The sequence below is a fragment of the Balearica regulorum genome, chromosome 2 (assembly GCF_011004875.1).
Source record: "Balearica regulorum gibbericeps isolate bBalReg1 chromosome 2, bBalReg1.pri, whole genome shotgun sequence".
NCBI lineage: Eukaryota > Metazoa > Chordata > Aves > Gruiformes > Gruidae > Balearica > Balearica regulorum.
Window position 1 is genome coordinate 370180 of NC_046185.1, and position 12900 is coordinate 383079.

General features: G+C 62.9%; 1 protein-coding gene across 30 annotated transcripts in view; it reads left to right on the top strand.

Annotated features, from left to right (window-relative positions):
• The window catches only part of PLEC (plectin), an 81333-nt gene extending 73937 nt beyond the window's left edge, over positions 1-7396 (top strand). For all 30 annotated transcript variants that reach the window (XM_075743046.1, XM_075743042.1, XM_075743043.1 and 27 more), the window contains one exon: positions 617-7396. In XM_075743046.1, coding sequence (XP_075599161.1) covers positions 617-6946 — 6330 coding nt within the window. In that variant the 3' untranslated portion in view covers positions 6947-7396. The remainder of the gene's footprint in view (positions 1-616) is intronic.
• Positions 7397-12900: the final 5504 nt, after the last annotated feature.

The window sequence follows — 12900 nt, forward strand, 5'->3', positions numbered from 1 at the left end:
CTGGCTGCTGCCACCGTCCAGGAGGCAGAGGCGTCACCGAGCCTCCCGCCTCAGCATCTGTCCCTCCTGCCAGGGGTCACGGTGAGCAGCTGCTTGTGGGGCAGGACCCCCACATGCGAGTCAAGTGCGTGCACAGAGCCGGAATCAGGTGCAGAGAGGCAAACCCAGCAGGGAGGTGTTGGAGAAGGACCTCCCACCCCCCACCCTCTTCTGCTGCCAGCGGCTCCTGCTACAGAGGGGTGATCAACACCCCCTGTGCTGGCTTTTTGGTCCCGTGGAGTGTCCTGCCTCATTTCTTTCCGTAGACAGGAGCCGTCCCCAGCTCCCAGCCTTGCTACCGGGTGGGGAGTCTCTGACCTCCACAGAAGAGCTCGTGCCTTTTTCCGTGCTCGTTCCACCCTTGTGTTGTTTGCTGTGGCTCCCTAACCCCAGCTCTGCTGCCTTAACTCTTAACCTACATAGCAGAGCAGAGCAGAGCGGTCTCTGCGCCCCTAACAACCCAGTGCCACCCCTGCTGCCTGTTCCCCCGCCCCCAGCCTGCCCCCACTGCCCCTCCAGTGCTGCCCTCCTGGGCAGACAGTGCCATCTGACTGTGCTGTCCTCTCTCCTACCCTAGATGCAGGTGGCCCAGCAGGCGCAGCTCCGCCAGGAGACGCAGCTCCTCCAGCAGACCTTCCTGACGGAGAAGGATGCCCTGCTGCAGAAGGAGAAGTTCATCGAGGAGGAGAAAACGAAACTGGAGAAGCTCTTCAAAGATGAGGTGGACAAAGCCCAGAACCTGAAGGCAGAGCAGGAGCGGCAGCAGAAGGAGATGGAGCAGGAGAAGCAGCAGTTGAAAGCCATGCTGGATGAAGCCAAGAAGCATCAGAAAGAAGCAGAGGAAAATGTCCGACACAAGCAGGAGGAGCTGCAGCAGCTGGAGAGACAGCGACAGCAGCAGGAGAAACTCCTGGAAGAGGAGAACAAGAAGCTCAGGGAGAGGCTCGAGCAGATGCAGGAAGAGTACAAGGTTGCCCTGGCCCAGACACGAGAGATCATGATCCAGACGGATGACCTGCCTGAGGAGGCCACGGTTACGACAACGCAGCTGCTGGATGTCAAAGCTGTGCCCAATGGCAGAGACGCGGTGGATGGCTTAGCGCAGAACGGGGAGCCGGAGTTTGCATTTGACGGCATCCGTCAGAAGGTGTCTGCAGAGAAGCTGGCTGATGCTGGCATTTTGAGCAAGGAGAGCTTAGACAAGTTGGTGAAGGGTGTTGTGAGTGTTGGCGAGCTCTCGCAAAGGGAGGACATCAAGAAGTACCTGCAGGGCAAGAGCAGCATTGCCGGTTTGTTAATCAAGCCCACTAATCAAAAGATGAGCATCTATGAAGCCATGAAGAAGAAGCTGCTCAGCCCAGGCACCGCGCTGGTCCTCCTGGAAGCGCAGGCTGCCTCTGGCTTTATAATTGACCCTGTGCGAAACGTGAGGCTCTCGGTGAACGAGGCGGTGAGAGAGGGCGTGATTGGGCCAGAACTGCACAACAAGATGCTGTCTGCTGAACGGGCGGTAACCGGCTACAAGGATCCATACACAGGCGACAAGATCTCCCTCTTCCAGGCCATGACGAAGGATCTCATTGTCAAGGAGCATGGCATCCGCCTGCTCGAGGCCCAGATCGCCACCGGCGGCATCATCGACCCCGTGCACAGCCACCGTCTGCCTGTAGAAGCTGCCTACAAGCGGGGCTACTTCGATGAGGAGATGAACCAGGTCCTCTCTGACCCCACCGATGACACCAAGGGCTTCTTCGACCCCAACACACAGGAGAACCTCACCTACCTGCAGCTCATGGAGCGGTGTGTGACTGACCCAGACACGGGGCTGTGCCTCCTGCCACTCACTGACCAAGCAGCCAAGGCAAGAGAGCTGGTCTACACCGACAAAGAAGCTAAGGATGTCTTTAAGAAGGCCACAGTGACGGCACCGTTTGGCAAGTTCCAAGGGAAGACGGTGACCATCTGGGAGATCATCAACTCCGAATACTTCACTGAGGACCAAAGGCGGGACCTGATCCAACAGTACAGGACTGGCAAGATCACAGTGGAGAAGATCATTAAGATCATCATCACGGTTGTGGAGGAAAGTGAGAAAAAGAGCCAGATGTGCTTTGAGGGCCTCCGGGCCCCTGTGCCTGCCGCTGAGCTGCTGGAAAGCAAGATCATCAACAAGGACCTCTACAACCAGCTGCACCAGGGCAAGAAGTCTGTGAAGGACGTGGCGGAGATGGAGTCTGTGCGGCAGTACCTGAAGGGCACAGATGCCATTGCTGGTGTCCTAGTGGAGTCGACTGGCCAGAAGCTCACCTTCTACGAGGCCCTGAAGAGAAACCTGCTGAAGCCAGCGATTGCCCTGTCCCTGCTGGAAGCGCAGGCTGCCACTGGCTACATCATCGACCCTGTGAGGAACAAGCTGTTCTCCGTTGACGAGGCGGTGAAGGCCGAGGTGGTGGGGCCAGAGTTTCACGAGAAGCTGCTGTCCGCAGAGAAGGCGGTGACTGGCTACAAGGATCCCTATACGGGCCAGACAGTTTCCCTCTTCCAAGCGCTCAAGAAGGGCCTCATCCCCAGCGACACCGGGGTCCGTCTGCTGGACGTCCAGCTCGCCACTGGAGGCATCATCGATCCTGTGAACAGCCACCGGCTCCCGCTCGAGGTCGCCTACAAACGGGGCTACTTTGACCCAGAGATAAACGAGGCTCTGTCCGAGTTCCGAGATGACGCCAAGGCTTTCTATTGTCCCAACACCCAAGAGCACCTCACCTATGCCCAGCTGCAGAAGAACTGCCACCATGACAAGCAGACTGGCTTCTGCCTGCTGCCCCTGTCGGACAAAGCCATCCAGTCACAGCAGGAGGAGGTCTACACAGACAGCCAGGCGAAGGAGTGCTTTGACAAGGCAACTGTAGAGGTCCCAGTGGGCAGCATGAAGGGCCAGACAATGACCATCTGGGAGCTGATCCACTCCGAGTACTTCACCGAGGAGCACAGGCGGGAGCTCCTCCGACAGTACAAGACCGGCAAGGTGACCATCGAGAAGATCATCAAGATTGTGATCACCATCATCGAGGAGGCGGAGACCAAAAAGCAGGAGAAGCTGACGTTCAGCGGTCTCCGGGCACCTGTACCTGCCAGTGAGCTGGTGGAATCCCGCATCATCAGCAAAGCCCAGTACGAGCAGCTGAAGGAAGGCAAGAAATCGGTGAAGGACCTCTCTGAAACAGATGCGGTGAGGAGATTCCTGCATGGCAGCGACTGCATTGCTGGCGTCTATGTGGAGGCGACCAAGGAGAAGCTGAACATCTATGAGGCCATGAAGAGGAACCTGTTGAGGCCCAGCACTGCTGTGGTCCTCCTGGAGGCCCAGGCAGCGACCGGGTTCTTGATTGACCCCGTGAAGAACCGGAAGCTGTATGTCAACGAGGCCGTGAAGGCTGGTGTTGTTGGGCCTGAACTGCATGAGAAGCTGCTGTCCGCCGAGAAGGCTGTCACTGGGTACAAGGACCCCTACTCGGGCAACACCATCTCCCTCTTCCAGGCCATGAAGAAAGGACTCATCGTCAAGGAGCACGGCATCCGCCTGCTCGAGGCCCAGATCGCCACCGGCGGCATCATCGACCCCGTGCACAGCCACCGCCTCCCCGTGGAGGTGGCCTACAAGCGCGGCTACTTCGATGAGGAAATGAACCGAACCCTCTCTGACCCCACCGACGACACCAAGGGCTTCTTCGACCCCAACACCCACGAGAACCTCACCTACCTGCAGCTGAAGGAGAAGTGCATTGAGGATCCTGAGACGGGCCTTTATCTGCTGCCCTTGCGGGAGCCTGAGAAGCCTACAGTGGTGGAGACCACCCACGTGTACACAGAGGCAGAGACACGGAAGGTGTTTGAGGAGACACAGGTGGACATCCCCGTCGGCAGCAGGGCAGGCTCCTCCATGTCACTGTGGGAAATCATGCACTCGGACCTGCTGCCTGAGGAGCAACGGAAGCAGCTCATGGAGGAGTTCCAGTCGGGCCGTGTGTCCAAGGAGCGCATGATCATCATCATCATTGAGATCATCGAGAAGACTGAGATCATCCGGCAGCAGAATCTCACGTCCTATGACTATGTCCGGCGCCGCATCACAGCCGAGGACCTCTACGAGGCCAAGATCATCTCTGTAGACATCTACAACCTGCTGAAGCAGGGCTCCAAAACTTTCCGGGAGCTTCTGGACGTGGAGACTGTATGGAAGTACCTCTACGGGTCGGGCTGTGTGGCTGGCATCTACATCCCCTCTTCCAAGCAGAAGCTCAGTATCTACCAGGCACTGAAGAAGGGACTGATCAACTCCGAAGTGGCCCGCTCCCTCCTGGAGGCCCAGGCTGCCACTGGTTTCATGATCGACCCCACAAAGAACGAGATGCTGACCGTTGACGAAGCGGTCAGGAAGGGCGTAGTGGGGCCTGAAATCCATGACCGGCTCCTGTCTGCAGAGAGGGCCGTGACCGGTTACAGAGACCCATACAGCGAACAGAAGATTTCCATCTTCCAGGCCATGAAGAAAGACCTCATTCCCAGCGAAGAGGCCCTCAAACTCCTGGATGCCCAGATAGCCACCGGTGGCATCATCGACCCGCACTTGGGCTTCCATCTGCCCCTGGAGGTGGCCTACCAGCGGGGCTTCATCAACAAGGACACGTACGACATGCTGTCCGAGCCCAGCGAGGTGCGAAGCTATGTGGACCCATCCACGGAGGAGAAGCTCAGCTACACACAGCTCCTGAAGCGCTGCCGGAAGGATGAGAACAGTGGGCTCCTCCTGCTCCCGCTCTGCGACACGAGGAAGCTCACCTTCCGGGGGCTGCGGAAGCAGATCACCGTGGAGGAGCTGGTCCGTTCGCAGGTGATGGACGAAGCCACTGCCCAGCGCCTCCAGGAAGGCCTCACCTCCGTCGAGGAGGTCTCTAAGAACCTGAAGAAGTTCCTGGAGGGCACCAGCTGCATCGCTGGTGTCTTTGTGGACTCCACGAAGGAGCGGCTGTCCGTGTACCAGGCCATGAAGAAGGGTATCATCAGGCCAGGCACCGCGTTTGAGCTCCTGGAGGCACAGGCAGCCACGGGATACGTGATTGACCCCATCAAGGGCCTCAAGCTGACAGTGGAGGAAGCTGTGCGGATGGGCATCGTGGGCCCCGAGTTCAAGGACAAGCTGCTCTCTGCTGAGAGGGCAGTCACTGGCTACCGGGATCCCTACTCCGGCAAGCTCATCTCCCTCTTCCAGGCCATGAAGAAGGGTCTGATCCTGAAGGACCATGGCATCCGCTTGCTGGAGGCCCAGATTGCAACGGGAGGCATAATTGATCCCGAGGAGAGCCACCGCCTCCCTGTGGAGATTGCCTACAAGAGGGGTCTCTTTGACGAGGAGATGAATGAGATCCTGCTGGATCCCAGCGATGACACCAAGGGCTTCTTCGATCCCAACACAGAGGAGAACCTCACCTACCTGCAGCTCATGGAGCGGTGCATCACTGACCCAGAGACTGGCCTCTGCCTCCTGCCCCTGAAGGAGAAAAAGCGGGAGAGGAAGACCTCCTCCAAGTCCTCCGTCCGCAAGCGCAGGGTGGTGATCGTCGACCCGGAGACGGGCAAGGAGATGTCCGTGTACGAAGCCTATCGCAAGGGCCTCATCGACCACCAGACCTACCTGGAGCTGTCAGAACAGGAGTGTGAGTGGGAGGAGATCACCACCTCCTCCTCTGATGGCGTGGTGAAGTCAATGATCATTGACAGGCGCTCAGGCCGCCAGTACGATATCGACGATGCCATCAGCAAGGGCCTGATTGACCAGTCGGCCCTGGACCAGTACCGCTCGGGCACCCTCTCCATCACCGAGTTTGCAGACATGCTCTCCGGCAACATGAGCGGCTTCCGGTCGCGGTCGTCCTCCGTGGGATCATCCTCCTCCTACACGGTCAGTCCGGCCCCCACCCGCACGCAGATATCCATGTGGAGCGACCCGACCGAGGAGACCGGGCCGGTGGCAGGCATCCTGGACACGGACACTTTGGAGAAGGTGTCCATCACAGAGGCCATGCACCGCAACCTCGTGGATAACATCACAGGGCAGAGGCTGCTGGAAGCCCAGGCCTGCACCGGCGGCATCATTGACCCCAACACCGGGGATAAGTGCTCCGTCGCCGACGCCGTGAACAAGGGCCTGGTCGACAAAATCATGGTGGACCGCATCAACCTGGCGCAGAAGGCCTTCTATGGCTTCGAGGACCCGCGGACCAAGACAAAGATGTCGGCGGCCCAGGCCCTGAAGAAGGGCTGGCTGTACTACGAGGCCGGGCAGCGCTTCCTGGAGGTGCAGTACCTGACGGGGGGCCTGATCGAGCCCGATGTCGAAGGCCGCGTCTCCTTGGACGAGGCGCTGCAGAAGGGCACCATTGACACGCGCACGGCCCAGAAGCTGCGTGACGTCAACACCTACTCCAAGTACCTCACCTGCCCCAAAACCAAGCTCAAGATCTCCTACAAGGACGCTATGGACCGGAGCATGATCGAGGACGGGACTGGCCTGCGGCTGCTGGAGGCCTCCTCCCAGTCCAGCAAGGGCTACTACAGCCCCTACAACGTCAGCAGCGCTGGATCCACCTCTGGCTCGCGGTCGGGCTCTCGGACCGGCTCCCGGTCGGGCTCCAGGCGAGGGAGCTTTGACGCCACCGGCTCTGGCTTCTCCATGACCTTCTCTTCCTCCTCCTACTCTTCCTCGAGCTTTGGGCGCAGATACGCCACGGGTCCCTGGAGCACCGAGGAGGCGGCTGCCCTCACCTTGTCCCTCCCGAGCCAGAGCTGCGGGCAGGAGGCGAGTGGGGAGCGGCCGGGGCTGCCCAGGACCCCGCTCCGTGTGGCCTGAGACCCACCGGCCCCTGCCCGAGGAACCCACCGCCTCGCCTGCTCCGCATGTGGCAACGCTGCTCTCTAATCACTAGTATTTTATTTTTTTTTTAATTTTTAAACTCCATTCTTCCAAAGCAGTGCCTAAAGTTTAACCAAAAAGACTAGACTAATATATTAATATATACGATTGTTCTGACAGTATTTGTATATTAAGAGATGAGAGAGAAAACACACTACCCTCCCAGATCTGCCGCCCCGGGACCCTGCTGCCGTTCCTGCCCTCTGCAGAGCTCGTCCCGCTCGGACACCCCAAGGCAGAGCCGGAAAACAGTTCCGTGTTTTTTGATCTAACCACTTAGCGACTCTTTTGTAATTAACCCTGCTGGCTTCATCTCCCACACCCCGAAGGAGGAGACAACCCTGTGTCCCCGCGGTGCACCGCAGCCGGCTGTGCCGGCAGGACCGAGGAGGACGTCGCGGGCTCCCTGCCGGACAGCCAGACCCTCCGCGCTGGCCCCGGAGCTGCTGCCTGGACCCCTTCCACCTGCCCTCGGCGCGGCGAGGAGAGGAGGGGGCTCTGCGCCCCGGCTCCTGAGCTGCCCCGGCTCCCTGGGTTGGCCCCCCCGGCACATCCCTGCTACCGCGCCGCAGAGCCGGTGCCCCGACCGTAAGTGCACGCTGGTGCTGCCTGGTGCTTCCGCGCCGTGCGGAGGGACCTGCCTCCGCTCTGCCGCTTCTCCCACCGAGGGGCTTCGCTGCGTGTCCGCCACCACCTCCGCCAGCCCGCCCGCCCGCTGGGACGCACCCACCGTGCTTGGCTCTCCCTGCCCGCGTGGCTCATGTCGCCGCTAGCCGGCGGCCGTGCCTGCTGCTGCCTGCCCGTCTGTCTGTCTGTCTGTCTGTCTCTGCGTGTATCTGGGAAGTGCTCCGCACAAGGTCGATTTCTTAACACTGACGTGGCTTAATGAATTGACAGGCGTCCGCCAGAGCCCGCGCCCGAGCTCGGCAGAGCCTGCGCTGCTAAAGCCAGCCCGGCTCCGCGCGCGGTTCCTGCGCCCAGACCCCAGCCGCTGCCCGGCCGCGCGCCCCCCCCATCACAGGGGTTCTCCAGACCCTCTTGAGGGGCGCGGAGGCCGCAGGACCCTCGTGCACAGGGTGGGTCGTGGGATGCTGCAGCAGCCCGGCGTGCTCTCTTGTTAGAAAAAAGGTGGATCTCTCTCTCAAACTGGACTCCTCTTTTCTTCTTTGTGGTAATTCCTTTCCTCTGGGTTTTCCTCTCCTTCCCTTCACCCGCAATAACGCGCTCTCTCTCTGGCAGACGTCTTTTTCCAGTCCCACCAAAGAAGTCCCCTTGCCGCTGGGCGAGTTCCTTAGCTGGGTCTCTGACGTCAGCAAGTCGTGGATGGGCTCGAGGGGAGCCCGGGACGCAGAAGCTCCTCGGCCGTGCTCGCCGGCACAGGTAACGCCAACCTTTCCAGTCTCTCTCTTTGGAGCCGGGGTTCCCCGCCGTCCCGCGCTCAGTGGGCTGGTGCCAGGGCTTTAGCTGGGTGCTGCGTTCTCGGGGCGGTGATGCCGAGGTGTCCGGGGGGGGTAACGTTTTCCTCCAAGTACAGTTTGGGGTACAGTCGCCTGCGGTGAAGGCTTTCCAGCCGTGGTTGTGCCAGAGCAGAGCTGCGCCCCGCTGCTCTGGCCACGGGAGGTGTCGCTCGCGGAGGCAGCGCCGGGACGAGCAGGCTGGCGTGGGACGGGCACGGGGCGCTGCTGGCTGGGCTCGATGGCTTCATCTCACGGACCAGTCTCCCTGTCTCATCCCATCTTTTCTGTTCGCTTTGTTTTAGTGTTGCTGGATGTCCATCCCACCTCCCCTCACCGCTGCCACGGAGCCCGTGCCCCCGTCCCGGGGCGAGTGGGACCGCACTTGAGGACACTGGGACGTGCTCCCCTCCCTTTGTACTTGCCTGAGTCCTCGGGCAGAGACCGGGGGCCATGCTGCCATGGCGTGGGGGCTGCCCCCTGGCACCGGAGCCCCCTGGCCGGCAGCGGGGTGCCCCGGCCCCCCCCGCTGCCCTTGCCCCCTGGCAGCACGCAGCCCCCGGCCCCCCGCCGTGCTCCACCGGGCCCTGGGCAGGGGCTGAAGCAATAAGTGACACAGCAGCAGGGCCGTGCCGGCTCGGGCTGTCGGGGCCGTAGCCCCCACGCTCGGCCCCCCCACAGGGCTGTAGTCCCTCGAGAGGCACCCACACGGTCGCCTGGCCCTCCCCTCGCCCCGTGCGAGCGTGCCCGAGGCACACCCCCTCCTCCCCAGGGACGGCGCGGTGCCACGGCTCACCCGCGGATCGCCACAGCATCTCTCCTCCTTCCCGCCTGCTCTCATTTGCCACGTGTAAATCGAGCCATCTTATTCCTCAGCATTCGTTGTTATTATTATTCTCATTATCCAGTTTTGCTTTTGCATGACATGTTAATGTGGGCGACTCTATACCGTAGCCCTGCCTGAGCTGGGGCTCCCGCTCCCTCGGGGCCCTGCGCTCCCCTGATTACCCAATCATTTCTCATCAGGGAAGCTGGGGCTGATCGATAATCCAAAAGCATCTCTTTTTGGGGGCAAAACACTAAAACCTGACTTGTATATACCGTGAAGTGTTTGTAAAACATGCAGTATGGACCCATGGCTCTCCCCAGCGAGGTCAGTAAAAGAGATCCTATGAAACCAGCCAGCAGCTCCGCGTGGTCTGTTCGCCCTCGCTGCTCCTCGAGGGTGGCCGTGTCCCAGCCTCACCGCTGCGGGTGCGGGCTGGGGGCTCCCGGTCGCCCCCCACACCTTTGTGCCGTGCCGTCCGGGGTATGTGCTGCCGCGGGTTGTGGTAGAGCGTGCCGGGGCACCGAAGGGCTGACCAGCTCCCGGTGCCAGTGCTGCGGCGGTGTGCCAGGCTCGTGCACAGCCATACCCGGGCATCCCCACGGCACCAGGCACGGAGCAGGGCTGCAGAGGTGTCCCCAGAGCTGCTCCCAGGCCCTGGGCTGGTGGTGCTCCCGGCCCCAGGGTTTGCTCCGGTGTGTGCCGGTGCAGCAGTGCCGGGGTCTCTCCCGCCCTGGGAGGCTGCAGCCCCACGCCAGCGGTCCTTGGTTTTGGTGAAGGGCAGCAGCAGTGAGCGGGCACGGCTGGTGGTGTGGAGGCTTCCGCGGTGCGTCCTTCACACGGGGACAGATCTGTCCCTCCGGCAGTGGGACTCTGCGGGGGGCAGCGCCCGCTGTCCCCCAAGGCGCTCGTACCCTGTGCCGATGTGTGCGGGGCCGGGCCAGGGCTGGCACGTTGGTGCCTTGGGCTTTGTGCCGCACGTCCCTGCGCTGCCGCCCAGAGCGGGCAGGCTGTGCCACGTGCGCTCCCTTAGCCTGGCAGTGCAGGAGCCGTCGGGGCTGGGATGGCCGCGGTCGGGGAGCCCTGGTCAGCCATGAGGATGAGGGGCTGGGGTAGATAAGGGGGTTGGCCGGGCAGCCAGCTGGTGGCGGGACAGCGGGCAGCATACGGGGCAGCATGGCCGAACCTGGGAGACGCCAGCGCAGACGCCTGCTCAGGAGGTTCCCCAGCACTGGCACGGAGGGCTCCAGGAGTCTTTCCAGCCCTGCGAGCCGTATGCCACTGCTCTGTCCGGGCTGGGTCTCCCCGAGCCGGGAAGCTTGTCCTGCGGGAGTGCCTCCCACCAGGCACTGCACCGGGAGCACCGGAGCCGCACGGGACCTCGTGGGGGCCGTGCAACGTGCAGCGGGACGGTGCCAGGAGCAGCCGAGCGTGGAGGCCCCTGTGGCAGGACCCGGGTGGAGAGCCCGGGCTGGTCCGGACAGATGGCAGTGGCTTGGGAGCAAGTTAATTGCATTGTGCGTCTGCAATTAGCAGCAGCGTCGCTCCCTGCCCGCCTGCCTGCAGTGGGCTGCACCGGGACGCAGCCGTTGGACACAGCAGGGGTGGGGGGAGCAGCCCCCATGCTGCGGGTGCTCATGGGCTGCTGTGCCCATCGGGGGGCTCAGGAGGGGTCCCAGCGGGGACAGCAAGGACTGCTGCATCCCTGGGGATGGCACGGGCAGCCCAGGGCCGTGCTCCATCTCACTGCTCCCTCAGATATTCCATCCTCCCCCCACCTCCCTAATCCCCCCTCAGGGCCGGATACCTCTCACAAACCCCGTGAGACCACCAAAACCCCTCTGTGCCCAGGGCTAAACCCCCTGACTCAGCCCCGCTCCGTGGGCGAGAACCCCCCGCACCTCCCCGCAACATCCCTGGGGTCCGGCTCCCCTCCTGGCTCCCGAGCGACTCCCTGGGCCCATCCTTCGGGACCAGTGCCCGTTTGCTGGAGGGGACCCCCTTCCCTGCATGCCCCTCGGCCCTGTGCCCGCGTTGGCACGGAGAGCCTCGCTGGTGTGGTGGGTGCCGGGGTGAGCCGGGCTGGCGCTGGGCAGCAGCTGCTCCACCCGCCGGGGTGATGGGCGAGCCGGGGTGGTGAGACCCCGCTGTGTGGGGGGTGAGGTGGGGAGGGACACCCGGCGCCTGCCGGGCACACAAAGCTGCCTGCAGCCTGATGCCGTGGGGCTGGCTGTGGGGCGAGCCGTGCAGTGTGTGGGGAAGGCCCTGTGCTTCCACTGACCTGGCATCCCTCATCCGTGGAGCCGTGCCAGCCCACGTCTTGTGCCGCTCCACGTCACCCTCCTGCTCCCCCAGGTCCCCCCGTCCCTCCCAAAGCTCCTTCCCGTGGGCAGCGTCCACCCCAGAGCCGCCTGGCTTCCCACGGGCGCTGGTGATGCCGGTGCGGAGCCAACAAGCGGCACGTGGCAGGGCTCGGCATCGGCCGGGCTGGGCACAGGCAGTGCCATGGCAAGCGGTACGGCCGGGGACCTGCCCCGGGGCCGGCAGTGGCTCAGCCTCCAGCCGGTCCCCAAAGCTGTCACACCGAATCACGCGGCATGGTGCTACTGAGGGCTCAGGGAGGAGAAATGTGCCGTGCCGGGGAAACAGCCCCCCTCTCCCCGTGCTGCCATACCGGGGCGGTGGAGCTGGGGTCTGTGGGGCAGGATTTGGCTGAGCCCCGCGCGCTGGCAGTGGCCCGGCAGATCCGGCCCTGCTGCTCCGGGGTGGTGGGCAAGCAGCGGGTCCGGGGCAGAGCCGCGGCAGGGGCTGGCGGGGTGCCCCATCCTGCTGCTCCCTCCTGGTCGATGCCGTGGAGAGGGCCAGCGTCTGCCGCTCTGCCGGCCTTGGCACAGCCGTGAGGGAGCGACGGGGCCAGCAGCCAGGCGAGGGGGAGCAGCAGCTCGGCCGTGAGCAGCATCAGCCGCCACGGAGCCGCACCGCGCACTGGGAGCGGCCGAGCGAGCGTGTAATTGGGCCAGGCTAATTATGATGGATAACTCTATTATATTCCTGTTTTTAATGCACTGCAGCTTAGCTTGCCCCGCTGACGCGCGGGGCAGAGTTCACCCCTTTCAGGCCCTCCGAGCTAAACCGTCACGCAGTGATAAAACCGCAGGGCGGTGGCATGCGAAGTGCTGAATGCCGCGCCGGTCGTGGCTGTCAGTCAGCCCGGGAAGGGCTCCTTGCCACCCCCCCCCGAGCCGCGGTTTGCAAACAGCCCGTCACGGGCTCATGCATGGCGCTGGCGGGACGTTGGCACTCCCAGGTGTGCCGCGGTCAAGCTGGGCCGTGTCCGGGCCCTCTGTGTGCCACGGCCCTGCCGCAGGGATGGTTTCTCACATGCCGAACATGCGGGTGCTCACCCGTCACCACATGAGCGGTGGCACCATCAGCCGTATCGCCCCATCCTGCTGTGGTAGCCACCTCTGAGCGCGTGGGACCCGGGGCTGCCGTCCCAAGTGGGGCCGTGGCAGCCGGCTTGGCCTCGCTGGCACACACCGACTGCCAGCTCTGCATGCCCACCGCCCCGGGCACTGCTGGCTGCAGCCTGCAGCACGCCGCTCTGGGAA